This window comes from Aethalodelphis obliquidens, unplaced genomic scaffold (assembly GCF_003676395.1).
Source record: "Aethalodelphis obliquidens isolate GAN/ISIS:26980383/991018 unplaced genomic scaffold, ASM367639v1 scaffold5, whole genome shotgun sequence".
NCBI classification, from domain to species: Eukaryota; Metazoa; Chordata; class Mammalia; order Artiodactyla; family Delphinidae; genus Aethalodelphis; species Aethalodelphis obliquidens.
The window spans coordinates 6,352,840-6,379,263 of record NW_020837949.1 but is presented as its reverse complement, the minus strand read 5'-3'; the positions used below and the strand labels follow the sequence as shown (position 1 = coordinate 6,379,263).

Below are 26,424 nucleotides of genomic sequence, written 5' to 3'. Positions count from 1 at the left end.
TAGTCTAGCTCTGGCTTCCCCAAGGAGTTACAGGAATTCCTCTTCTAGGGAGTTCAATCCATAGGATATTCTCTGGAAGGCGTAGTGGCATCTGCCCAGCCAGGTGATGAATATTGAATATTGTACAAGAATTGAATATTGTACAATAATGAATATTGTACAAGACTACGTAAGAGAGAATGCATTGTTTGAAATCTTCTGCTTGACAAACTCATCTTGGGGGCTTCCCTGGTGGCGTAGTGGTTAAGAATCCGCCTGCTGATGCAGGGGAGATCGGTTCGAGCCCTGGGTCAGGAAGATCCCACATGCCGTGGAGCAACTAAGCCTGTGTGCCACAACTACTGAGCCTGCGCTCTAGAGCCTGTGAGCCACATCTACTGAAGACCGCGTGCCTAGAGCACGTGCTCCGCAACAAGAGAAGCCACTGCAATGAGAAGCCCGCGCACTGCAACAAATAGTAGCCCCCTCTCACCGCAACTAGAGAAAGCCCATGCACAGCAACGAAGACCCAGTGCAGCCAAACATATAAATAAATTAATTAAAAAAAAAGAAAAACTCATCATGACCAAAAACAACTCTCAGCAGTAAGTCAAATATGAACCTCTTTAGATAAAATGACAGTTGATCCAGGCAGCAGGGCATGGAAATATGAAAGAAACTTCATCAGCACACGATCAACGAATTTTTATTCTTGAAGAGATAAAAGAAAAGGTGAGAAAAAAAGGAAAGAAAATGAGAGGACATGTAAGTAGTCAAGATATATATGTGTGTATATATATATATATATTCACTCAAATAGACAGTTTTTGAGAAGTTATAGCATTTTGACCCTGTGTCTGGTTCAGGAAACTCTTCCTATAGGACAATAAGGAAAAATAAGTTCCAGTTCTGATTTGCCACGTTTTGCCCTTAGAAAATCACTTGACTCTCAGTACATTACTTTCCTCTTCAAATAAAAGGCTGTTAATGATAATTACCCTTCATACCTCATGAGGTATTTTTCATCATAAAATATTAAGGCAATAAATTGTTATTATATTATAGTGTTCTCTCTACAGCTTCTGTTTTCTATTTTATGATCAGTCTTATATTATTTTGTTTTACGATCTATCTTGTATTACATGTGTAACATTAAATTGTATATATTTTAAATTTTTTTGGCTGCCCGCGCATCACGCGGGATCTTCGTTCCCGACCAGGGATGGGACCCGTGCCCTCTGCAGTGGAAGCGTGGAGTTTTAACCACTGGACCGCCAGGGAAGTCCCTAAATTACATTTTAAAAACTAAAAATCGTGTCTCCCATTTACTTATGAGTCATGTTGCATAGTTCTAAATCTAAGGATTAGAAACTAGCAATATTTTAGAGAACAAATACAACTTTGACTGCACTTTGTAAATATATTTGATGACTAATCATGCTGACCTTATATTACCACTAGCTCCCAACTCTATACATAGAATAATGTGGAGTAGTTATTATTATGAAGAATAAATGTGGAGTATTCATGAGTGTGAAATTTATGTATTTATGAGTATGAGATTTATTTATGAGGATTATTATTATGAGAAGTTTCTTCTTAGACTTTTTGTTTCTGTACTATATTCTTATGGAATTTAACCTACAAAGTGCTTTCACTCATGTTACTTCATCATACATGAAAGCTATAAGGATTAACATTAATATATACATCTCAAGAAAAGCTGACTCCCCTTGTGCCCAAGGTCCTGGAGCAAGTTCATAGGGGACCGGCTTTGTCACACAAGCCCTCTGCACATCTCCTGCTCTTTCCACTGTCCCCCACAATGGTCCTGGTGATGCCCCAAGCAGAGTGTTTTACCCACGGATGTCAAGCCTTCCTCTGATCCTACACATTTCTATATGCTACAGTCCGCATGAGAATTTTACAATCCTAACACTCATATTTATTTTAAAAATCACATGTCCATTTACAAACAAGACAAAAATAATAAGCAATGACAGAAACTGGAGGGCATATGTGGACACCCTGACGTGAGAAAACGAAAAATGAAAGAACAAGCAGGTTACAATCAACCCCATGGTAAGCGAAGTCTTTGGCTTACAACGCACACTCATGCGCACGTGGCCCTGGATGGGCAAGCTGCGGACACAGGCGGTCTCCGCTACGTCGGCCCCTTCCTGGGGCCCTCAGGGTGTGGAAAGAGTGCCTCCATGGCTGAGAGTTCCTGCATGGGCCCAGCACGACGCTGAAGGCAGGAATTGATAATGGACTTTTTTCCAGCCAGGCTTCACAGAGCCCAACTCCCTGCCCCACTACTATAGCCCTCAGGTACCCCCCCCACCCAACTGCAGGCCACTCTAAGCCCATAGTCATCCTGAGTCTCTGCAGGCCCTTAACCCGAGGTGGCATTGAAGTGCATGTGCATAGGCCCCTTCTCCACATGGAGCTGGGATGGCCCTAGGATGCCTGCGCACAACCTCCCGGCCCTTAGCACCCCTGAGCCCTGGTAGTATTGGGATATCTGCCTCCTCCTGTATCCACACCTCCTAACTAGCACATGGCTGATAGAAAGACTTCCTTTAAAGTGTTCTGTCACATTCAGAAATATGGAAATAAACAGATCCTAGCGTTTGCTTACACAACGGAAGGCTGGCATTCACAGACTTATGTGGGTTGGCCCATCCCCTGTAAAAACCCCACGGTACAGCCACACCTAACCTCCGGTGCTCTGCGGCTCTCTACCGATGACCCTGCCACCCCTCTCTTCTCCATTTTGAGACAGGCGCTTTATTATTATTATTATTTAAAAATCCAGATAGATGACTACATTGAAGACATTGCATGTTATTTTCCCCAAATCTTACTTCATTTTGGACAGACATGAACCATAATACATGCTAGAAAGTTGGAAACTGTGTTATTTTCAGTGTAGTTACATTTAACTTCTTGGTACTAAGCCATTGTACTGGTAAATAAACCAATGTATCAGAAGTAAACATTAATATGTATGACTGTGACATCTCTTTCCTTGATGATAATAAAAATTTACAAGGATCAGGGGCTTCCCTGGTGGCGCAGTGGTTGAGAGTCTGCCTGCCGATGCAGGGGACACGGGTTCGTGCCCCGGTCCGGGAAGATCCCACATGCCGCAGAGCGGCTGGGCCCATGAGCCATGGCCGCTGCGCCTGCGCGTTCGGAGCCTGTGCTCTGCAACGGGAGAGGCCACAACAGTGAGAGGCCTGCGTACCGCAAAAAAAAAAAAAAAAAAAATTACAAGGATCACTGAAGGGAGATATCTACCCATAAGAACCAGAAAACATCAAGAAGAGAGAGTGCAGGCTATGCTCTGAATGTTTGTGTCCCCCTCCCCAGCATTTACATGTTGAAAACCTAATCTGGAGAGGATGGTATTAGGAGATGGGGTCAGCGGGAGGTTATTAGGTCATGAGGGTAGATTCCTCATGATTGGGATTAGTGCCCTTGCCAAAGTGCCCCTTCCATCCAGGTGAGGACACAGCCAGAAGCTGGCAGTCTGCAATCTCAGAGAGGGCTCTCCCTCCAACCGGACCGTGATTTTGGACTTCCAGCCTCCAGAAGTGTGAGAAATAAATGTCTGTGGTTTCTAAGCCATGCAGTCTGTGTTTTTTTGTTTTTGTTTTTTTTAAATAGCAGTCCAAAGGGAGGAAGGCAGTGTCTAAACAAACAAACACAAGCTCAAAATAAAAATAGCTGTTTTCCCTTTGCTATGAACCCATTTTCTACTAAAAATCACCAGTCATTCCACTATTTTTCAAGAGAGGACCGAAACATCAAGCTCACTAACACGTTTTAAGGACGTTTTAAAATGGCACAACTTTATTTTAAAACTGTTTACTGGAGGAAATATGAAACTCTTGAAAACTGATTCCTTTGAAATCCCCCTTCAGACCCAAGTGTTCATTTCCTTTCTTGCCAGGTTACCTGCAAAACTGAATATCACCCTGTCACGGCCTCTGGCCGGTGCCTGTAGAGCAGGTAGAGCAGGACCAGGGCGCCCATTAGGGTGCACACGCCCAGCTTACGCCAGTTCCCCCGCGCCTTGGGCCACCACAGCCAGGTCAGCGGCCAGCGCTCCCGCCGCCTCTGCTCGCAGAAGGCCACTCGCTCCGCCACCCTGCGCAGCCTCTCCGCGGGGTCCGCGCCCCCCAGGGCCTGCGCCAGGCTGTACAGGTCGTTGGTGTAGGGAGCGCCGCCGTGGTGCCTCACCAGCTCCTCCACCAGCCCCATCAGCGCCATCACCTGCGCCTCCCGCTTCCCGCCGGCGGCTCGGTTGTCGAAGGCGCAGAAGCGGTCCCCACACTCGGCCACCAGCTCCCTGAGCGCGTGGTTCTCGGTGTCGCGCACGTAATGCTGCAGCGAGCCCCCAGCCAGGTCTTCCTCGCGGGTGAAGACCACGATGGTGCGCGTCACGATGCCGTCCCCGAACAGCGCCTTCACCCCACTCCAGGCCTGCTGGTCCTGGGCCGTGAAGCGGCCCAGCTGGGTCACCAGGAGCAGGGCGTGGGGCCCCGGCGCCGAGAGCAGGTAGCAGCGGCCTCTCTCCGCGCAGCCCGGGTCTGTCTGGGAGACTTTGGAGCTGAAGAGGTCCGGGGTGTCAATGATTTCCACGTCCCACTTGGCCCACCTGAAGCTGCCCGTGGCGCAGGTCCGGGTCACCGACGTCGCCCCGAGCCTGGAGAGGAAGCGCTTCTGGCCCAGGATGCTGTTTCCCGTGGCGCTTTTCCCAGTCCCTGACCTCCCGGCCAGGAGGAGCCGCAGCCTGGGCTCCTGCAGGGCAGACTCGCGGGCTTCTAAACCTGTGAGCACCAATGATCTGTAAGCTCCCGAACCTGAAAGCACATATCCTGGCACCCGGGTCCCCTGGATGCCTTTGAACAAAGGAGAACAGAGTGCTTCGACTTCTGCTTTTCGGACCAAACCTTTACTGAGTGCCCTGGTCGGAGATCTGTGAACTCCGGGGGATCTCTACCCGTCTATTTCTTCCCTCTTTGGCATCACACATGCACCTGTAGGTGCACCAGCACCCGGTGAACGTTTCTGTAGAGGACATCCCTGTATGATACAGGCCATTACTTCGTGTGACATGACCTGCCATCCACACTGCGCAGAGCTGCTCCCTATTGGACAACTTCAGTGGCCTCTGCCTTACTTCCCCAGATACCCTCTTACTGAAGATAGGCAGGAGGGCCAGTGGGCCTGGCCACGAGGGCTGTCTGGTGTCCCACACCCTCGGTCTGAATCACAGCCCCACCCCCGGCCAGCAGTGTAACCCTGGGAAGCTGCTTAATCTAAGTGCTAAACCTCTCCTGCACAAATGGGATCATTAATGTAGCGCCGTCCTCATAGGGCTGTTGGGAGGATAAGATGAGACCATCTCTTCTCCCCTCCCTCTTTCCCTCCTCATCCTCTCCTCTCTCTTAGACCTGCTGCCTAATAAGATACCTGGTTAACCCTCCATCCTTGTTCCCTAACACCTTCTACCTGGTGAGTCATGTTCCCTCTAGTATACAGTTGGATTCCCTCTACACCCCCTTCTGTGGAGATCAGAGGAGGTTTATTCATTTTACCTTAGGGACGGAGGTGCGGGTTAGTCAAAGAACTCAACATCTCACAGCAGGTCAGGGGCAGAGATCTAGGTCAAATGACAGCCCCAGGGCTCTTTGCTGTTTCATCCCAGCATCGAGAAACCTCTGGGGCTTCTCTCTGTTCAGTTTTGAGTTAGCCCATCCCCCTTACTATCCAGAGCTCATACCTGGGGGCAAACACGCGTTGTGAGGCATGTTCTTACCATAGGCGTTTTCTTCATCTCTTGCTGTCTTCTGTCCTCTCATGATTCCCTGAAAGTGTCCCCAACACAAGTTATTTATTTTTTCATTCGTTCACTCGTTCATTATTCATTCATCGGTAAAACTACCTACTAGGTGTCAGGCAAAGCCCAAAATGCTGGTGACACCACAGTGAAAATGTCATAGTTCCTGCCCTCTCCGAGCATCAGAATTTAGGGAAGACAGTGGAAGAGCTCGGTCTGTGGTTGGGATGATACTATGAGAACACCCGGTGAGCTTGTGCTGTCTTTTCAGGGCCTCGAAATGCACAGAGCAGAGGGGAGATGACAACACTTACTCTATGTCAATGAATAAGCTTTTGATGTTCATTTTCCCAGGTAATTCTATGTCAGTGACGTAAGTTGTAGAAAATAAGTTTTCCCTGGAGGTTCAGCAGCTGGGGGTGGGGTGGGGGGTTTGTCAAACCCTGAGAACAAGAAAGTTTGCTCACTGACTTAAGACCTACCTTAGGGTTGTTGGCCTGGGAAACAAGAAGAAACTTGGAATTTTGGTTTTGGAAATCAGAAAACAGACATTTTTCCCAAGCTGACCTGGAAAGCTCCTGACTCTGTGCTCAGAAAACCACAAAATTTGGCTCGTCCTAATATGTCTAGGAGGTGGGATCCAGAAGGTGGAGGAGGGAGACCCCGAGCTCACCTGCCCCCATGAACACATCCAAGCTACAGCTACGTACAGAGCAACTCTCTTTGAGAATGACCTGAAGACTAGCAAAATGGCTTTTCTACAATCAGGCTGTAAAGAAAGGACCACATGGAGTCTGGTACAGGGGAGGAGACGCAATCTAGTTGGGACCTGAGTCCCTAGTGGGGACCTAGAAGCGGAAGGGGCGATCCCAGGCTTGGGGATCCTCCCTGCGGAGTGGGGAGTTTGAGCCACCTACTAGGCACCGCAGGCCTGGGCTTGACACTGGGAAGATGAGCCCCCTTAGCTGGTTTGAAAATCAGTAGGGCTTACTGGAGGGCTGTAAGAACCTGACACTCTGGTCTTGAAGAGCACAAGCATGCTTGCTCTCAGTCCCAGTGCAGAGGCAGTACATTAAAGACTGCCTGGTGCTCTGGCCAGCCTGCCGGGACTGCCCCAGAGCACCTCCCAGCCCTCTCCAGGCTCCCATTCCAGCCCCTACTGCTCCAGCACTGCCCCCCACAAAGGCCGAGGCTGCCATTGCCAGTGGGCATGTGTGCACCAGGGAAGGAGCAGAGAGAGCTCCGGTGTGTGGCTTCAACCCCTCTGGCTCTCTATCCTGCCTCCAACCAAGGGGTACACACTGAGGAAAAAGTAGAGGCAGCTCAGAAGAGCAGCCTCAGGCTCGCAGGCCCTGGCCACACCCCCAGCCAAGGTGAAGACTGTCGTCACATCTGGGGGAAGCCCAACTCCCTTAGGACTCCTGCCCAGCCCCTTGGTCCTTGACTCCTCCCACAATAGGCTAACAACTAGCCCTGAGCCGAGGAGAAGCCCTGGCTGGCACCTGGCTCTGCCTCTAGCCCTCTGCCTCCAGCCTTGCTTCCCACCAAGGTGGTGGCCGCCAGCACACTGTGGGAGAAGAAGCAGTCCCCGCTCACTTCACGTCCAGCTCTCCCACCAAAGCCACTGGTGACAGGCACACTGCAAAGGGTTGCTACCCACAAGGACATGCCTTTGAGACCTGGACAGGTAACCGTTTCACCTAATTTCATAGAGACACACAGAGAAAGTCAAACAACATGAGAAAACAAAGGGATGTGTTTTAAATGAAAGAACAAGATAAAACCCCAGGAAAAAACCCCTAATGAAACAGAGATAATAATTTACCTGCCAAAGAGTCCAAAGCAATAGTAATAAAAATGCTAACTGAACTTGGGTAAACAGATGAACACAGTGGGAACTTCGGCAGAGAATTAGAAAATGCAAAAACCAGTCAGAGCTGAAGAATACGATAACTGAAATGAAAAATTCGCTAGAAGGAATTAAGAGCAGATTAGGCGATGTAGAAGAACACAGAAGACAGACTAGTGGAAATCATCCAATCAGTACAGCAAAAACAAAAACACATTTAAAAAAATGAGGAGAGTTTATGGGACCTCTGGGAAAAGGTCAAGTGTGCTAACATTCACATGATAGAGGTCCCAGAAAAAGAGAGAGAAAGGGGTAGAAAATGTATTTGGTGAAATTGTAATTGAAAACTTTCCTAACCTGAAAAGGGAAACAGATATCAGGTACAGGAAGCACGGAGCACCCCTGTCAGAATGGTGTCATCCGAAAACAAGAAACAACTGGTGTTGTTGACGAGGATGTAGAGAAAGGGGACCCTAGTACACTGATAGCAGGAATGTCAATTGGTACAGCCACGGTGGAAAACAGTATGAAGGTTCCTCAAAAAATTAAAAATAGAACTACCATATCATCCAGCAATTCATTCCTGGGTATATATCCAAAGAAAATGAAAACACGAATTCAAAAAGACGTGTGCACCCCAATGTTCATAGCAGCATTATTGATAATAACCGAGATATGGAAGCAACCTAAGTGCCCATCAACAGATGAATGAAGAAGGTGTCATATATATACAGATAGGTAGATATAATGGAATATTACTCATAAAAAAAGAATGAAAAAGATAAAAAAGAATGAAATCTTTCCATCTGCAACAACATAGATGGACCTGTAGGGGATTATGCTTAGTGAAGTAAGTCAGACAGAGAAAGACAAATGCTGTATGTTTCCACTTATATGTGGAATTTAAAATAAAGCAAACAGAGGAATATAACAAAACAGAAATAGACTCACAAACACAGAGAATAAACTAGTGTTTACCATTGGGGAGAGGGGTGGGGGAAGGGGCAAGATGGGGAAGGGGATTAAGAGGTACAAACTACTGGGTATAAAATAACTAAGATACACCAATGTAATGCACAGCACAGGCAATATAGTTAATTAATATTTTATATTAACTTTATATGGAGCATAAGTATAAAAATGCAGAATCACTATGTTGTATACCCGAAAGTAATATAATATTGTAAGTCAATTATACTTCAGTAAAAAATAAGTAAATAAATAAGTCTAAATATAATCTGTGTGCTGGAGAGACTGGGATGCTCCCCTCCAGCTCTTTATGTTCTTGCCTCAAACCTGAGGCTTTTTGAAGTAAAATACCCACTCCAACATTATTTAATACAATTAAACGTTCTGTGGTCAAGTTTGCCTGATCACACGAGTGCCTGAACACGACAGCACAGTCTCCCCTCAGTCTACTCCAGCCTCATTCCCACCTAATCCCCTCCCTAGTCAGCCCCTCCACAAACAGCAGATTTCAGGGCCTTTTCCAACCCACCTTGTGGACCATTCATCCCACCACACATTTCTGCCTGAGTCCTGTCTGTGCTTCAACGTCCAATTCAAATTCTACCTCTTCAGGTCGCCCACCTGGTTCCTACAGGTAACTGTGTTCTCCCCCTATTGGCACCAACAACGACGCAAAAGCAAAGGGAGAGGTTGGCTGAGTAACCTGTCTCTGGCCAAAGGACTTAGACGGTAGGTTTGCCTAGAGCTCAAGCCAAAGCTGTGGGTGTCTCTGCAGTAACTCTCCTGCCGCTGCCCCCCGCTACTCCGTTACCCACCCCACCCCCATCACCCCACCCCTCCAAAGCTTCTGTAAAGTTTACCCCAGGGCTAAATCACATAATGTGATTCCTTATTTTGTGTCTAGAAATCAACAAACTCCCTTAATTGACACCAGAGCAGCCCACAGAGCCCAGTTTGGGGTGGGGAGCAGATGTTCAAGTGATCATGTAGGGCAAGGGTTGAGGACCAAGTTCACAACCTTAGCTGTCTCTTGCACTATTGTGGATAGCGCTAAGGAGAGTGGAGGTTTTAGGAGGGTTCAGCTCAGATATATACAGAATTTTCACTTTGTAACTTGTTCTGAGGTTAGCTTCCCTTATAAGTCCCCAGGAATATCTTTTGCATTTGCTGCACATGCATTTGGGGAGTGTTCATTGCCTTCTGCGGTAGTTCTAGCAGAAGGACTAAGGGAGTAGGGAAGGAGAGAGAATTTAGTCCCAAAGAAGAGCATGTGCGCTGCAGAGCTCGAGAAGATTACCTGTTCTTCTGAACTTACTGTGTTTGACACTCAGAAAAACCTTACAAACCTAGAGGCACATGAAGTTACCGTTTCTAGATCCTGCCCCCTTTTCACAAACTTACTAGAACGCAGCTGCTCACTCAGCCAGCTTCACACAGGCAGAGCTCTTCCTGTTCCCCACAGGTCCTGCTCCGGGCTGGTTCCTTTTCCTTTGTGCTCACTGTTCCTGCAGGATTGGCGACAGGCTCTAACGCTGGCTCCAAGAAGCTCCTGACCTACCGCCTGCCCTCGGACTGTGGGTGCAGTGGGCGGTTTCCTCTCCACACATGGAGGAAGTCTCTGTGCCTCTCAGACCTCAGAGTTCAGGAAGCTCAGGGAGGGGGGGCCAGTGGTGATGACTTAAAGAGACAGAAACATTGGCCAGTGAGGTGGTGGGTGTGCAATGTTGTCATTGCGAATCCCACCCGCTGCTTTGGGCTATGGTACTGTTTTCCAGAGGTTCCTGTGACACCAGCATCTTGTCCCTGGCAGGGTCTATAACCTCAGTGGGGAAGAGCACTTTAGGTTTCTGAGGACTCGTTTTGTTTCTGACCTTTGACCAGCAATCTTATCTCCAGTTTTCTTTTGCTTTTCAGGCATTTTTAAAAAACAAAATAAAATGGCCTTCCTTCCCCAGGAATTTGAGAGGAATCTCTGAGTGAACCTCAGAGTGGACAATGCCACCAAAGTGGTCCTACCTGCTAGGAACATCACACGCAAAGTCTCTTCATTCTGAAAGAAAAGGAGGGCTTTTCCAGCTATTAAAAATAGGACAGCCGGCAGAAGACAGAAAATCTTTATACAGGGCTTAACCTAGCCATCTCTGTTAGTACCTCCAACTCAAGTGACTGTTTCTCCTCTTAGGAGGGTCATGAGAAAGGTGAGTAAAATAGCCAATCATTGTGTGGAGAGAAGTATTTTGGTGACACATGCCCTGGACCTGGTTAGATTATTAACAAACCGTGTGATCTTGCCTAACTCACTTCAACCTTCTGGAGCTGACTTTCCACGGATATAGTGAGGGGATTAACTTCATCTGAAGCTAATGGGCTGGGGTGTGATGTTCACCCATTCCTGCCAGCTCTTTAGTGAAGAACCCAACTCCCACTGAACTCCACCTGGTCACCCCCCACACACTCTGCCCCCTGCCCATACCCTCCAGCTTTATTGAGGTATAATTGACATATAACAATGTATGTGTTTAAAGTGCATGATGTGTTGATTTGATACACTTTTATATTTCAGAATGATTACTGCCATAACATTAGCTAACACCTGCATCATGACACATAATTACCATTTCTTTTTGGTGGTGAGAACATGTAAGATCTACTCTCTTAGCAATTCTCAAGTAGATAATACAGAATTACACTATAATCACTGTGCTGTGCATTGGATCCCCAGACCTACTCATCTTCTACGTGGAAGTTTGTACTCTTTGACCAGCATCTCCCCATTTCTCCCATTTCCCAGCCCCTGGTAATCACCATTCTACTCTCAATTTCTATGAATTTGGCTTTTAAAAATTCCACATAAAAAAGTGATATCATACAGTATTTGTCATTCTCTGACCGCTTTGGCTATTTGAAATATTTTGTGCTTCCTTACAAATTTTAGGATTGTTTTTTCTGTTTCTGAAAAACACCGTTGGAATTTTGATAGGAACTGCATTGAATCTGTAGATGCTTTTGGGTAGTATGGTAGTATTTTAACAATATTAATTCTTTCAATCCATGAGCATGGAATACATTTTCATTTATTTGTGTCTTTTAATTTCTTTTATCAATGTCTTATAATTTTCATGTGCAGGTCTTTGACCTCCTTTCTTAAATTTATTCCTAGGTGTTTTATTCTTTCTGATGCTACTGTAAATGGGATTATTTTCTTAATTTCTTTTTCTCATAAATCATTATTAGTGTTTCGAAATGCAACTGATTTTTGTATATGATTTTGTATCCCACAACTTCATTGGATTTGCCTATTACTTATCACATTTTTTGAGTGGAGTCTTTAAAATTTTCTATATATAAGATCATGTCATCTGAAAATAGAGACAGTTTTACTTCTTCCTTTCTGATTTAGATGTCTTTTATTTCTTTCTCTTGCTAATTGCTCTGCCTGGGACTTCCAGTACTATATTGAATAGAAGTGGTGAGAGTGGGCATTCTTGTATTTTTCCTGATCTTATAGGAAAAGCTTCTAGCTTTCCACTGTTGAGTATAGCTCTGGGCTTATTGTATATGACCTTTATTATTAGAGGTTTGTTACCTTTGTATCCAGTTTCTTGAGAGATTTTATCATGAAATGTTGTTGAATTTTGTCAAATGCTTTTTCTGTATCTATTGAGATGATCATATGGTGTTTTTTTTTTGTTTTCTTTTTTTAACGTCTTTATTGGAGTATAATTGCTTTACAATGGTGTGTTAGTTTCTGCTTTATAACAAAGTGAATCAGTTATACATATACATATGTTCCCATACCTCTTCCCTCTTGCGTCTCCCTCCCTCCCACCCTCCCTATCCCACCCCTCTAGGTGGTCACAAAGCACCGAGCTGATCTCCCTGTGCTATGCGGCTGCTTCCCACTAGCTATCTATTTTATGTTTGGTAGTGTATATATGTCCATGCCACTCTCTCACTTTGTCACAGCTTACCCTTCCCCCTCCCCATATCCTCAAGTCCATTCTCTAGTAGGTCTGTGTCTTTATTCCCGTCTTGCCCCTAGGTTCTTCATGACCTTTTTTTTCTTTTTTTCTTAGATTCCATATATATGTGTTAGCATACGGTATTTGTTTTTCTCTTTCTGACTTACTTTACTCTGTATGACGGACTCTAGATCCATCCACCTCACTACAAATAACTCAATTTCATTTCTTTTTATGGCTGAGTAATATTCCATTGTATATATGTGCCACATCTTCTTTATCCATTCATCTGTCGATGGACACTTAGGTTGCTTCCATGTCCTGGCTATTGTAAATAGAGCTGCAATGAACATTTTGGTACATGACTCTTTCTGAATTATGGTTTTCTCAGGGTATATGCCCAGTAGTGGGATTGCTGGGGTCGTATGGTAGTTCTATTTGTAGTTTTTTAAGGAACCTCCATACTGTTCTCCATAGTGGCTGTATCAATTTACATTCCCACCAACAGTGCAAGAGGGTTCCCTTTCCTCCACACCCTCTCCAGCATTTATTGTTTCTAGATTTTTCGATGATGGCCATTCTGACTGGTGTGAGATGATATCTCATTGTAGTTTTGATTTCCATTTCTCTAATGATTAATGATGTTGAGCATCCTTTCATGTGTTTGTTGGCAATCTGTATATCTTCTTTGGAGAAATGTCTATTTAGGTCTTCTGCCCATTTTTGGACTGGGTTGTTTGTTTCTTTGTTATTGAGCTGCAAGAGCTTCTTGTATATTTTGGAGATTAATCCTTTGTCAGTTGCTTTGTTTACAAATATTTTCTCCCATTCTGAGGGTTGTCTTTTCGTCTTGTTTATGGTTTCCTTTGCTGTGCAAAAGCTTTGAAGTTTCATTAGGTCCCATTTGTTTATTTTTGTTTTTATTTCCATTTCTCTAGGAGGTGGGCCAAAAAGGATCTTGCTGTGATTTATGTCATAGAGTGTTCTGCCTATGTTTTCCTCTAAGAGTTTGATAGTGTCTGGCCTTACATTTTGGTCTTTAATCCATTTTGAGTTTATTTTTGTGTATGGTGTTAGGGAGTGCTCTAATTTCATACTTTTACATGTACCTGTCCAGTTTTCCCAGCACCACTTAATGAAGAGGCTGTCTTTTCTCCACTGTATATTCTTGCCTCCTTTATCACAGATAAGGTGACCATATGTGCGTGGGTTTATCTCTGGGCTTTCTATCCTGTTCCGATCATATGGTTTTTATTCTTTATGTTGTTAACGTGGTGAATCACATTGATTGATTTGTGGCTATGGAACCATCTTTGCATCCCTCTTCACCTCGTTTTTGAACAGTGTCTTTTCTTACCTAATTGCTCTAGTTAGAACCTCTGGAACAAAGTTGAAATGAAGTGACAAGAACAGATATCCTTGTCTTATATCTAATCTTAGCAGGAAAGCTTTCAGTCTCCCATTATTAAGTATGGTACTAGCTGCAGAATTTTCACAGATGTCTTTTACAAGGTTGTCGAATTTTCCTTCTCTTCATAGTTTGTTGAGTGTTTTTACTATGAACCTGTGTTCAGTTTTCTCAAATGCTTTTTCTAAATCTATTGAAATGATCATTTTTCCTTATACTATTGATATGGCTTACTACATTAATTGATCTTAAACCAATATTGAATTTCTGGGATAAGTTCCACTTGTTCATGGTGTACACGCCTTTTTATGTATTGCTGGATTCTCTTTGCTTGTATTTTGTTGGGATTTTTGCCTCTATATTCATAAGACATATTGGTATATAGTTTCTTTTGTTGTGATGTCTTTTTCCGGTTTGATATCAGTATAATACTGGCATCATGGAGTGAGTTGAGACGTGTTCGTCCTCTTCTATTTTTTGGAAGAGATTGTGAAGAATTGGTATTAACTCGTCTTAGATGTTTGGGAGAGTTAATCACTAAAGCCATTTGGGCCTGGGTGTTTTGTTTGTTTGTTTGTTTTTTGTAGTAATATTTTTTATTAGTAATTGAACCTCTTTAAGTGTTATAGGTCTATTCAGACTTTCTATTTCTTCTTGATTCAGTTTTGATCGCTTATGAATTTGTCCATTTAATCTAAGTTACCTAATCTGGGGGGCATAAAATTGTTCATAATATTTCCTTGTAATTGTTTTATTTCTGTAAGCTCAGTACCAGTGTTTCCTCTTTCATTCGTGATTTTAGTAATTTAATTTTCCTCCCTATTTTTTTGGCCAGACTACCTAGAGATTTGTCAATTTGTTGATCTTTTCAAAGAATCAAGTTTTGGTTTTGTTGATTTTCTATATTGTTTTAATATTCTCTAGTTCATTAATTTCCACTCTAACTTTTATTATATCCCTCTGACTGCTCTACACTGTTTGTTCTTAATTTCTTACTGCTTTATTATGAAATATTAGATTATCGTTTTGAGATCTTCTTTGTTTAATATAGGTATTTCCAACTATAAAGTTCCCTCTAAGCATTGTTTTAGCTCTATAAATTTTGCTATGTTGTTTCTTCATTTTCATTCATCTCAAAGTATTTATAATGTCCCATTTGATTTTTTCTTTGACTCATTGGTTATTTAAGATGGTGTTTAATATCCACATATTACTGAATTTCTCAATTTTTTAATTGATTTCTAATTTTACTCCATTTTGGTTGGAGAACACACTATGTACGATTTAAAGCCTCTTAAATTTATTGAGGCTTGTTTTATGCCCTTGTAAATGATCTACTTAGGAGAATATTCCTTGCGCACTTGAAAAGCATGTGTACTCTGCTGTGGCTGGGTGGAGTATCTTGTGTTAGATCTAGTTGATTTATAGTGTTGGCCACGTCTTCTATTTCTTTCTTGACTTTCTGGTTAGTTGACCGATGCATTATTCTTAGTCAGGTATTGGACTCTACAGCTATTACTGTTGAATAGTCTATTTTGCCTTGATTGCTGTCATTTTCTGCTTCATGTGTTTCAGGGTTCAGTTGCTGAGTTCATATGTTTATAATTGTTATATTTTCAAATTCATTGATTCTTTCTACTGTCAGTTCAAATCTGTCATTAAGCCCTTGTGGTAAATTTTTAAATTTCAGTCCTACTTTTGAACTTCAGAATTTCTATTTTGTTCTTTTATAAAAAATAATTTCTATCTCTTTATTGACATTCTCTATTTGATGAGATATTGTCATCATAGCTTCCTTTATTTCTTTAAGTGTGATTCCTTCAGCTCTTTAAATATATGTATAATTGCTGCTTTGAAGCTCTGTCTTCAAATCCAACATCTGGGCCCTCTCACAGGCAATTCTCGTTGCCTGATTTTTTCCAGTACGAGGATCACACTTTTCTGTTTCTCTGTACGTCTTGCAGTCTCCTCTAAAATCTTTATCATTTTCAGAAATACGCTTTCACTTGAACTTCCCACACTCTATTTCAAATAATTGCTTCCTTTGGGGAGGGCTTTAGAGTTTTCTGTTATTAGGAACTTCTTTTCATCCTGAACAAAATCTTGGAGGCACAGCTCCAAGCCCAGAGCAGGGGATGGTAGCCTCTGGAGTTCTCAACTTGCCTCTCCTAGCGTGAAACCTCCATCTTAAGAGGGAGCTGGAGTGTGGGCAGTTGGGGCCTGTCATGCCTAGGGTAGAGTGTCTGCCCTATGGATAGAGGAGCAATAGGGTACTGCTGGCGGAACTCACCAGAACTTTTGTCTCTGCAGCTCAGTGTTGGAGGGGATGGGAAATGTTGCCAGCCTGGCCCTGTTGGTACTATACTATATTCTTGCTGGGTAGCTGAGGGGAGAGGGAGCCCCATCTTCTCGGCCACCCCTGCCTAGAATGGAGTTTCCGTCAAGCTGGGCTGAGGATGGGTTGGGGACGGAGAAAGTGGGTCACGGCTCAAGCACGATACAGACTCTCACTGTTCTTACTCAGATTCAGTAGACTTTTTTTCGATAAATGTCTATTCACTTGTTATATGATCTTAGGACAACGTCTAGAGACTTTGCTTTCTTTAAAAAGAATTTCCACTGGTTATGGTTTTTCACCAGTAATAAGCTTGCAGGGCTCCCCACAATGCTTTCTGGAGTTGGACACCCTGTCATTAGTTTAAGTTAAACTTTGGCCATGTCGCTAGCTCCGCTCTTCTTCCTTCCTGCTGAGTGCATGGGTTTTGTAGAGTTTAGTTTCCCCTTCTTGTTGTTCTTTATTGTAGTTGAATGAACATTAGTTAACAGGGACCTAGGCGGCAGCCGCCACTGTCTTCCAGATTGCTATTTTATCTGGAATCCTTGGTTTTCCACTAAATACAAACATGCTCTACTTGCAGAGGATAAGAAAAATGTTAGTGTCTCCTTATATTTCCACATAGTCACGTGCGGCCTCTCAAAGCTTAGAAATGAGTCATTAAGTACCATTTTCAAGTTATATTTTTTTCATGATAAGCAACAGTCAAAAGCAATGAGGCTGCTCAGCTGTTTATTAGCTACTTAGGCTTTGAGAACTTCATTGTCAGGATTTTGAAAGACAGCAACACCCATACACACCTATTCAAGTCTAGAGCAGAGTTAATTTTGTTTCGTTCAGTCAAAGTCAAAAGTGCTGACTGCTGGACCTGCTTTCAATGAGGCCCTGCTGTGGGTTTGGAGACTCACAGGAAAACCCTTGAACTTCATCCTCAGGCCAGGGCAGCCTGAGGAGGGGTCTGAAAAGAATCCTAAGGAGAGTTCAGTGCAGTTTCCATGGTGAGATTTCTCTTTGGCCTAGCCTTTCTCCTCTCCCTTCTGAACACTTCAGCAGGTACCAAGAGGGGACCTGGACCCCGTAACCTAGCCTTTCATAGCCTGTGCTATGACCACAATTTCAAGTGATGGATAAGACAGGGTGGTGAGGAAATGCGAGCAGGAAATGGCTGCAGCTGAGGCAGGATGTGGGTTGTTCTCTGCACAAGCGAAAGTACAATAGAACATCCTGTCTCCCACTTCTTGAAAATCTAGGGATTTACGGGAAACAAGAAGTTTGTGCTGTGATATGCTGAGGTTTACGTTGCAGTGGTTCCCTTACCCCTTGTAAAAGTTTTATTTATAGCACCCATCATTAGTAAGAAAGCACTGAAGAACAATGTCTTTACAGGAGGATTGAAGGGAAGCAACAAAAGCTGTCAAATTGAAACCAAAAAGAAGAAATGAAAATAAGAGCAGAAATCACGCAAACCAAATTACAAACGGCAGAAAGGAAGCAAGTCATTGAAGGCTATCGGGTGACTATGGCAGCCTCTACATTCTTTCCCAGCTCTTGTTCTCCTAATCGGGCTCTTCCACCATTAGGATCATGGAATGGCTAAGAATCCAGGGGATTTCTAAGCAGACATTGTGGGCTTTGGAGGTGTAGGACTAAGAAATCTAGGTAGGCAAAGAAGGAAGGGAACTGTGGGTTTCCTGAGAGAAATAGAAAACTGTGGGTGAAAAACCCATTTCCTTGCTGACTGCTTTTTTGGCTATTGGAGCCAAGGGGTCAATAAAGCTGATCTGTGTAACTGTCTGTAGCCATCCGTTGCTCTGGTGACCCTCGGAACTCAAGAACACCGGGAAGGGAGGGCCTGTACTAATATCGGTCCCGCATCCCAAACCCCTGGAGCCGAGAGCCTCAGGAATGTTCCCCCCACATGGTGGTCTCCCTTTTCTGCGCCACTGCTGGAAGTTTATAACTATAACAAACCGATAGCTGAGAAGCAGTAAGGGTAAGCAGGCCAGGGTTCATGACCCCTGCCAGTGGGGGAGTCTGAGGATTTGTTCTCGTTGGGCAAGGCCCAAATATCAGAGTATGATACAATTCCGCGATAGGCACCTGACTTCAATAATACTTCCTTATCGTCGCATCTGTAAAGATGATGGGCTCAGAGGGGTCATATTTTTCTCCCCCAAACCACAGATCTCGCTAGTGGCAGAATCAAGACCCACCTATGTTTCCACCGTCTGCATTTCATATGTTAATGGAGAGACCTGGTGCCCATGTGCTAAATGAGAGTGTGCGACGGAGTCTCATGGAACCAGACAGGTGTCATGGGCTCACAGGAGGATGCTGAATGCCGTTAAACCACGCAGACGGAGGTGGTAATCCCGCACTGCCAGTGTAGCCTGGGGAGAAGCCCTCCATACCTTTAAATGCATTAAAGCTTGTTTTATCTTATTTTGAGGGATAATGTCCTCCTCTTCTTATTTTTTTAGATAAAACAATTCTTTTGTGTGAATTTGGTATTCTGTAAAAGTGTGGGCTGGGCTCTTGGTGGTGGCTGGGACATGATGTAAGGCAGGTGGTCGTATAACTCACTGAGCTCATAATATCCTGGCAGTCAGCCTGTTCCCCTTAAGAGTTTAGGAGACCTTAGGGCTTCCCCGGTGGCGCAGTGGTTGAAAGTCTGCCTGCCGATGCACGGGACGTGGGTTCGTGCCCCGGTCTGGGAAGATCCCACATGCCGCGGAGCGGCTGGGCCCGTGAGCCATGGCCGCTGAGCCTGCGCATCCGGAGCCGAGGAGACCCTAAATGGCACTCCCAGGCCTTGATTCCTTCAGCTTCTCTTTAAAAAAAAAACAACAATTTTTTGGTTTTTATTTTGGTGTTGTGAAAGAAAAATATTGCTTGCCCTATCAGCAAACAATGGATACCACGGCCATTAGGCGAGCAGCCCCTACCACCGCCCTCCCCACCCCCACGGTGAGTCTGAGGGAACTCAGGATGGAGATAAACAGGCCGCCTGCTGCCACGCCCCCAGCCACTGCAGACCCCCAACCGGGTCCCCTGAGGGGACTCAGGATGGGAGAGAGCAGGATACTGGCCCTAGACAGCTAAGGTGCATATCAAAGGCATGATTTCCATGAGCCAGACTCTTGCATCTTACCAGATAGAGAAAAGCACTCAATTCATTGACTTGTTGTCTGATTTTTTTTTTTTTTTGAGTTAACAGTAATCTTTTCAAGTTCTGACTACCTGGGTTTTTTTTGCAAAATTCCTATACATCCTGGCTCCTCTCTTACCTGTTGGGAGTCAAACCACACAACTCATCTCAGAGCTTAATGAAGCTCAGGTTCTTTATGTCTTGGCACAGAAATAATTCGGTGAGGGACAAAGTGGTGGGTAAGGAGTGGATTTATTAGTATAGGATGCCTGTGAAGGATACAAGGTGAGGCAAGAGGGGCCTGCCCCGAGAACTAAGTGGGCTACATTTTTATCATCAGTGGATAAGTGGGGAGAGGGAGAAGACTACTTTCTTCCTCATTCTTTGAGTAGATGGCAGGCTTACATCATTAGCTCCTCCTTTGCACCAGGTGGGGGAGTTTTTGACCCTATATGGTCCAACTGGGACTGTCATGGCGCTCTTCAAATCAGCAGAAGGGTGGTAACATATACTCAAATATGTTAAATCAGCTCAGATTTCAATATAGTGAGGGTCTTCCCCTTTGGAATGTCACCTTTCCCTTATATTTCTGTCCTTGGTATGTGCAGAGGTACATGTCCTAAGGATCATTATGTCGACCAGCAGGATGCAGGCCTCATTTTTTCACTTGATGGCCTGGGACATATCTTGTACTTTTATTTATGACTTTATTGTTAAGCAAGCCTGCTTTGTTCCATGATGTTTTCATTGCTTTTTTGAGTGATAGTTAACTTACAGTTGTCTCCCAACGTTCCCTCTCCATCCTTAATCCCCTAGTGGAATTTCTAAAGCTCCCTGTGTAACCATCCTACTCCATCCTGAACAGGAGCAGTTCCTCACAGCCAAGAGGCTGCCTCCTGGGCTTGAAGTGCTCAGAAAGTCGACCGGATAAAACAGAATTCTCAACTTTTAGGTTGTGGTATTTTGTTCTTTCAGTTGACAGTTTTGGTAACCAATCACAAAGCGCCCCAGAGCAAATTTCTCTCCATCTGAACTCCACGAGGAACCAGAGCCTCGGTACCAACAGAGGCCACCTGTGCCCATCTGCCTCCTCGGAGGGTCCAGACGAATTTGCCTGAGTCCCTCGTGGTTCTCGGGTCTCCCAATTATTGATTGATGATCTTGAGTTTTATTTGGCAGTGTCTTTACCTGGCTCCCCAGTTCAAAGATATTGGGGAGTGACCCCTTCTAGTTGAAAGATACTAGGGCAGCCTGGTTGAAAAACACTGGGATTTGCTCAGTTGGAAGGATACTGAGTGGTCTAGGATGAATGGTTAGGTAAGAGGCTGATCTGACATCTTTCCTCAAATTGGCTATCTTCGCAAGAATTTGTCAGGATAAAAGGACACTAGTAAATTTTATCCCCAATAAATTCAACTTTAAAATGGGAAATAGATTCTCTCAGACAAAAATGAGGGGCATCAGAAAGCCAACCTCCGACTAAAACTCCAGCCAGCTTCATGTATGTACAGAGCTCATAAGTACCTACTTAACTGGAAATTAAAGGAACTCTCACCCTTAAAATGGCTAAGATGGGGCTCTTTTATTACCTATGCAGTGAAATTAGAAAAGCCGGCTTAATAAAAACATCTTTTTAGTATTCTGTTCTTAAAGAAACAAAAGCCCTTCAAGGGGGGACTGGCATTTCTCTTCCTGTGCCTTTGAAATGTAAATGTTCTACCTGATCTTCTTTGGGCTTTTCGGTGTGTGCGCCTGTGTTTTGAAAACTTGGTCTTGTTACCGAGTCCAAGCTCGCTCTGCTCGCTGCATGACAGGCCAATAAATCTGAGACGAGGTGTCGAGGCCAGGAATATGACTTTTCAGAGAGCCGGCAGACTGAGAAGATGGCAGACTAGTGTCTCAAAATAACCATCTTATCGGGGTCTGGATGCCAGTTTCTTTTATAGAATCAGAGAGGGAAGTAAAGTAGAAAGGCAGAATAGAGAGGGAGAGGTGGGGAGGAAATAAAGTAAAAAGGGCCGTCAGTCTTGCAAAACATCTCCTGGAATGGCCAGCTTCGGGGAGGGCATGTATTCATTTCTTCTGTCTTGCAGCCCTTCACAGGTGGGTAGGGTTCCCTGAAGCAGGCCATTATGTGTGATTATAATCACAAAAGCAACGAAAAGCAAAGACTAAAGTCAAAGAAACAGATCCAACATGGAGTGAGAATTGGCCCTTTCCTGTTACAGTCTCCGCCATCCAAAAGGTACCCATAGGTGCACATTGAGCAGCCAATCAAATAGACTCGGATTCTGAGCAGCCTCTTGGCTGTGTCAACTTTCAGGGGTTTTGTTTGTTCTTTTTGCCGTCTTAACATGCGTTGCCTCAGCCTGTACTTTCTTAGACGATTTTGGGGAATAAACCCTCTGGATCTCTTTCAGGGGCATCCTTTGCACGCTCTTGTGGGGAAGCCTCTTGCATCTTATTGGTTTGAATCACTATTAATATTATATCTCATTAATGGCCAGATGATGGATCTTTGAAATTGGAAAAACTTCTAAATTGGTAAATTTTTAGAAAGCTCTCATTATAAACAGATGTTTTATTGGTGAAACCACACACCTCAATTGGGACTCGAACCCACAATCTTCCAACTGAAACTGCACAACTCATCTCAGGACTTAATGAAGCTCAGGTTCTTCATGTCTCGGTGCAGAAGGAATTCAGCAAGAAGCAATGTGACAGGTAAGAACTAGATTTATTAATATAGGACCCTCACTAAGGTTACAAGTAGGCAAGCAAGAGGGTTCTGCCCCGAGAACTAAATGGGCTACATTTTTATAACCCAAGGACAAGTGGGGAGGGAGAGAAGACCACCTTCTTCCTTATTCTTTGAGTAGATGTCATGCTTACATCATTAGCTCCTCTTTCACGTAGGGCGGGGAGTTTTTGACCCTGTATGATCAAACTAGGAACGTCCTGGCGCTATTCAGATCAGCAGAAGTGTGGTAACATACACTCAAATACGTTAAATCATCTCAGGTTTCGGTATAATGAGGGTCTTGTACTTTGGAATGTCACCTTTCCCTTAATATTCCTGTCCTTGTGTTACCAAACCCAGGTTCAGCTGCTAGCCGCTCAGAAGTCAATAATTTAAAAGGCAAGTGTTAGTAGAAAGGAAAAGTGTTTTAATCAGAAGAACTGGCAATCTGGAGAGAAGGTGGACTCATGTCCAGAAACCAATTCTGAAGACTCTGCTCAGCCATGACAGTTTTTAAAGGGAAAAATGGGGGACAAGAATCTCAGTGAATCGTCAAAGCAAGAAGTTGGATTCTGCATCCTTCTCCATTGCGTGCAGGCTGGCTGGCTCTCTCTTTAGATTTTATTGATTGATTGATTTATGGCCGTGTTGGGTCTTCGTTTCTGTGCGAGGGCTTTCTCTAGTTGTGGCAAGCGGGGGCCACTCTTCATTGCAGTGCGTGGGCCTCTCACTATTGCGGCCTCTCTTGTTGCGGAGCACAGGCTCCAGATGCGCAGGCTCAGTAGTTGTGGCTCACGGGCCTAGTTGCTCCGCGGCATGTGGGATCTTCCCAGACCAGGGCTCGAACCCGTGTCCCCTGCATTGGCAGGCAGATTCTCAACCACTGTGCCACCAGGGAAGCCCATCTCTTCAGATATTATCTTGCCTGTGTGATCTGCCTGCAGGATTGCCAAGGGGGCTTTTGGGGGCAGAGAGCTGGTCATTCCTTAACCACTTCATTCTTCATTCTTCATTTAATCTAGGAAAAGGATCAACAGGTTAGATGAGGCATGGTGTGCATTCAGGAGAGCTCAAGTCAGGAGTTAGGTTAAATTGCCTAGTGATCTCATTCCTATAATTAGGTTATTTTACGGTTAGAGGGGAACAGAAATGGGCAAACAGGAAAGTGGCAAAAGCTGTTTTCAATTCCCCGCTGTCAAAGACCATTCCATTCTGTGGGATTAGGGGCAAAGATTCAGCTCCTGTAACTTCACGCTGACATAGGATGCCATGTTCTCAGAGTGGAAGATGTTGACATGATGGGTCTGTAGCACCTCTTTGCTGACAATTTTAGTTGCCTGTTTACATATATGAGCAGAAAAGCTACAATTCTTTGGCTGCCCACAAAGATATAGATTATTATGAGCAATAATGTTAATCCCATTCTCTTGAGGCCAGTTCCTGGAATTGTGCCCCTAGATTCAGTACTGCTCAAGATGGAGCAGCTCATGTCATGGCTACAGTCTGGTTGGGGACGGGGGGCACTTCAGGGTTCTGTGTTCTGCTCCGTTCCACTTAGTCCTAAGAATCAGTATCTTGCTGACCTTGAATATCTTGTGCTTTTATATATGGCTTTATTGTTAAGCAAGCCTGCTTTGTTTCATGATGTTCCAATAGCTTTCCTGAGTGATCTTTAACTTAGAGTGGTCTCCCAAAATTCCCTAAAGTTCCCTCTCTAACTATAATCCCCCAGTGGGATTTCTAAAACTACCTGTGCAACTATCCTACTCTATCCCTATCACTGGTATTTAAAAATGGGTAAGTAAAATGAATGTTAATAAGATTAAAGGAAAAGGTTTTGATAGAACATGACCTGAGGTTGGATGGTCCCAAAGGTCCCCCCAACTGGTCCCCAACATTAAAAGGCCCCAATCAAGTCCACTCTATTTATCCCAGTTTAAAATAAATAAATATGTATAGCTATAATAATCTATATATGTAAAGGGCAGAAGGAAAATTACACTGAGATACCTGAACAACAATTACCTGAGGCAGCGGTTAGGCCAGTTAGTCAAGTTTAAAGATTGACAACAGGGCCTGGGTCCCTTGGCTCAACTCCTCTCTGGGGACCCAGAGCCTTCTTTTTTTTTTTAATTAATTAATTTTTGGTTATATTGGTTCTTCATTGCTGCGCGCGGGCTTTCTCTAGTTGTGGTGAGCGGGGGCTGCTCTTCGTTGCGGTGCTCAGGCTTCTCATTGCGGTGGCTTCTTTTGTTGTGGAGCGCGGGCTCTAGGCGCACGCGGTGCAGTAGTTGTGGCGCACGGGCTTAGTTGCTCTGCGGCATGTGGGATCTTCCCGGACCGGGGCTCGAACCTGTGTCCCCTGAGTTGGCAGGCAGATTCTTAACCACTGCACCACCAGGGAAGTCCCTGGGAACCCAGAGTCTGTTATACAAAATAGATTAAATGGTTGGGGATAAAAAGAAAACAAAAACTTCTAGGAGTCCCTGTAAGAACAAGCCTTGTTTTTTGTTTTTGTTGCTGTTGTTACCTAAATTAACCCATTTATTGTAGGCTAGCAATGTTTCAAATGGTGGCCCTTCTACTGGTCCTTCAGTCCCTTCCGTCTTCTGACGGCTGACTTTACTGTGGCGGCAGAAGTGGTGTCGTAGGTCCCGGCACCACCAGCTGCCGTTTTCATGCGGGAACCACAGTGCGAAATGCCCACAGCTCGTCTCTTCATGGTGCATTTAGCCATGTCGTCACCACCTAGGTCTGAGCCCAGAGAGGAGGAGACCTGTTGATTGGCTCCTAATGGAAACTAAAGGTAAAGGTATAAAATCATAACATTGAGATGAAAGTTAATAAATATTGGTATATGTAAATAGGTTTTATATAAGATGGTTACATCTCTTTTGCTTAATTATATTGTAGGATAGACATGTTTCACTGGGGATTGCTTCCCCTGTGTGGCATTATAAGACAGGACTTATAGACCTGCCCCTCGGGAAATATTTATTAAACAAACTAAAGGAAACTGATAGTGTTACCTGGGACCGTACAATATAAAGGAAAACTAAGAACTAATATTCAGGGGCTAATAGAAGTGACAATAGAGATTTGCTCTTGGTCTAACCTGTGCACTTAAAAGAGGGTCTTTACTGAGTACCTACCGTAGGCAAGTTTTGAAGGCATGATAAATTAAACCCTAAAGTTCTAAAACACAGAACTCTTAAATTTCAGTTTTGTTGAAAATCTTCTCACTGATATAGAAAAGCAAATTAAAGAAAATACAGTTATGCAAATGCATTTTTAATAGCATTTATGTGACAGACGATTTCTATCACTGAAGCAAACTTGGGTCCACTCACTCGCACACAGTGAAGCCGATCTACTGACACTCGATTGTGGTGGAGAAAAGCGCCGTGTCGATTGTAAAGATGCCAGTACCAGGCTCCTCTCTTATGTCTTGGGAGTGGTCCCTCAGAGCTAGCTGAGAGGCTGCCTCCCGGGCCTCAGGTCCTCAGAAAGTCTGCTGAATAAAACAGAATTCTCAACTTTTCGGTTGTGCACTTTTTTCAGTTGACAGTGTTGTGTAAATTGTTGACAAAAGCTAGAGTCTCCAGAGAATTTCAAAGCTAAACTCCTGAGAAAGCTACAACTTCTCCCATCACTGAGACTTCCACGGTCCATCTGGGCCAGACGTGTGGGTAGAGAATGCGGAAGAGCGCATTCTAGTAAATTTGCACCGCTCAGACCATGTAATGCAGGAGGGGAGTCTTTGGGTCGTTAGGAGGAACAGAAACCTGGCAGGGGAAAAGGTAGAGGAAAAGAGAAAGGCGATGGACTAGATTCCTAGAGCTGCTCTAACAGATTATTACAAACTATGAAGGTTCAAAGCAGAGACATTCATTGCTGCATAGGTCTGGGAGTTCACACTGAAAATGGTGGCAAAGCCATGCTCTCTGAAGGCTCCAGGGGGAGCTTGTCCCTTGTGTGTTCCCAGCTGCTGGTGGTTGCTGGCAATCCCTGGCATTCCCTGGCTTGTAGCTGCATCACTCCAGTCTCTTTCCTCTTGCATTTTACTATAAGCAGTAAGGAGAAACCAGGCTGCACCTTCCACACTGTACTTAGAAATCTCTTCAGCTAAATAAATAGTCAAGTTCATCACTTACAAGTTCTACTCTCCACCCAGCAATAGACT

The 26,424-nt window shown here is 44.3% G+C and overlaps 1 protein-coding gene across 6 annotated transcripts; it reads right to left on the bottom strand.

Moving 5' to 3' along the window:
- Positions 1–3,815: 3,815 nt before the first annotated feature.
- On the bottom strand, positions 3,816–10,260 carry GIMAP1 (GTPase, IMAP family member 1). Of its 6 annotated transcripts, none has more exons than XM_027101535.1 (4): positions 10,050–10,260; positions 9,178–9,299; positions 5,774–5,858; positions 3,816–4,817 (listed from the first exon to the last, which is right to left on the bottom strand). In XM_027101535.1, exons 2-4 carry the CDS (start codon positions 9,187–9,189, stop codon positions 3,958–3,960), a joined length of 957 nt encoding a protein of 318 aa, XP_026957336.1. In that variant the 5' UTR covers positions 9,190–9,299; positions 10,050–10,260; the 3' UTR covers positions 3,816–3,957. The 6 variants fall into 6 exon arrangements, with proteins under 6 accessions (XP_026957336.1, XP_026957334.1, XP_026957339.1 ...); XM_027101533.1 differs by having other exon boundaries at positions 3,816–4,889; positions 5,810–5,858; XM_027101538.1 differs by having other exon boundaries at positions 5,810–5,858; positions 10,050–10,256.
- Between the last annotated feature and the right edge of the window lie 16,164 nt (positions 10,261–26,424).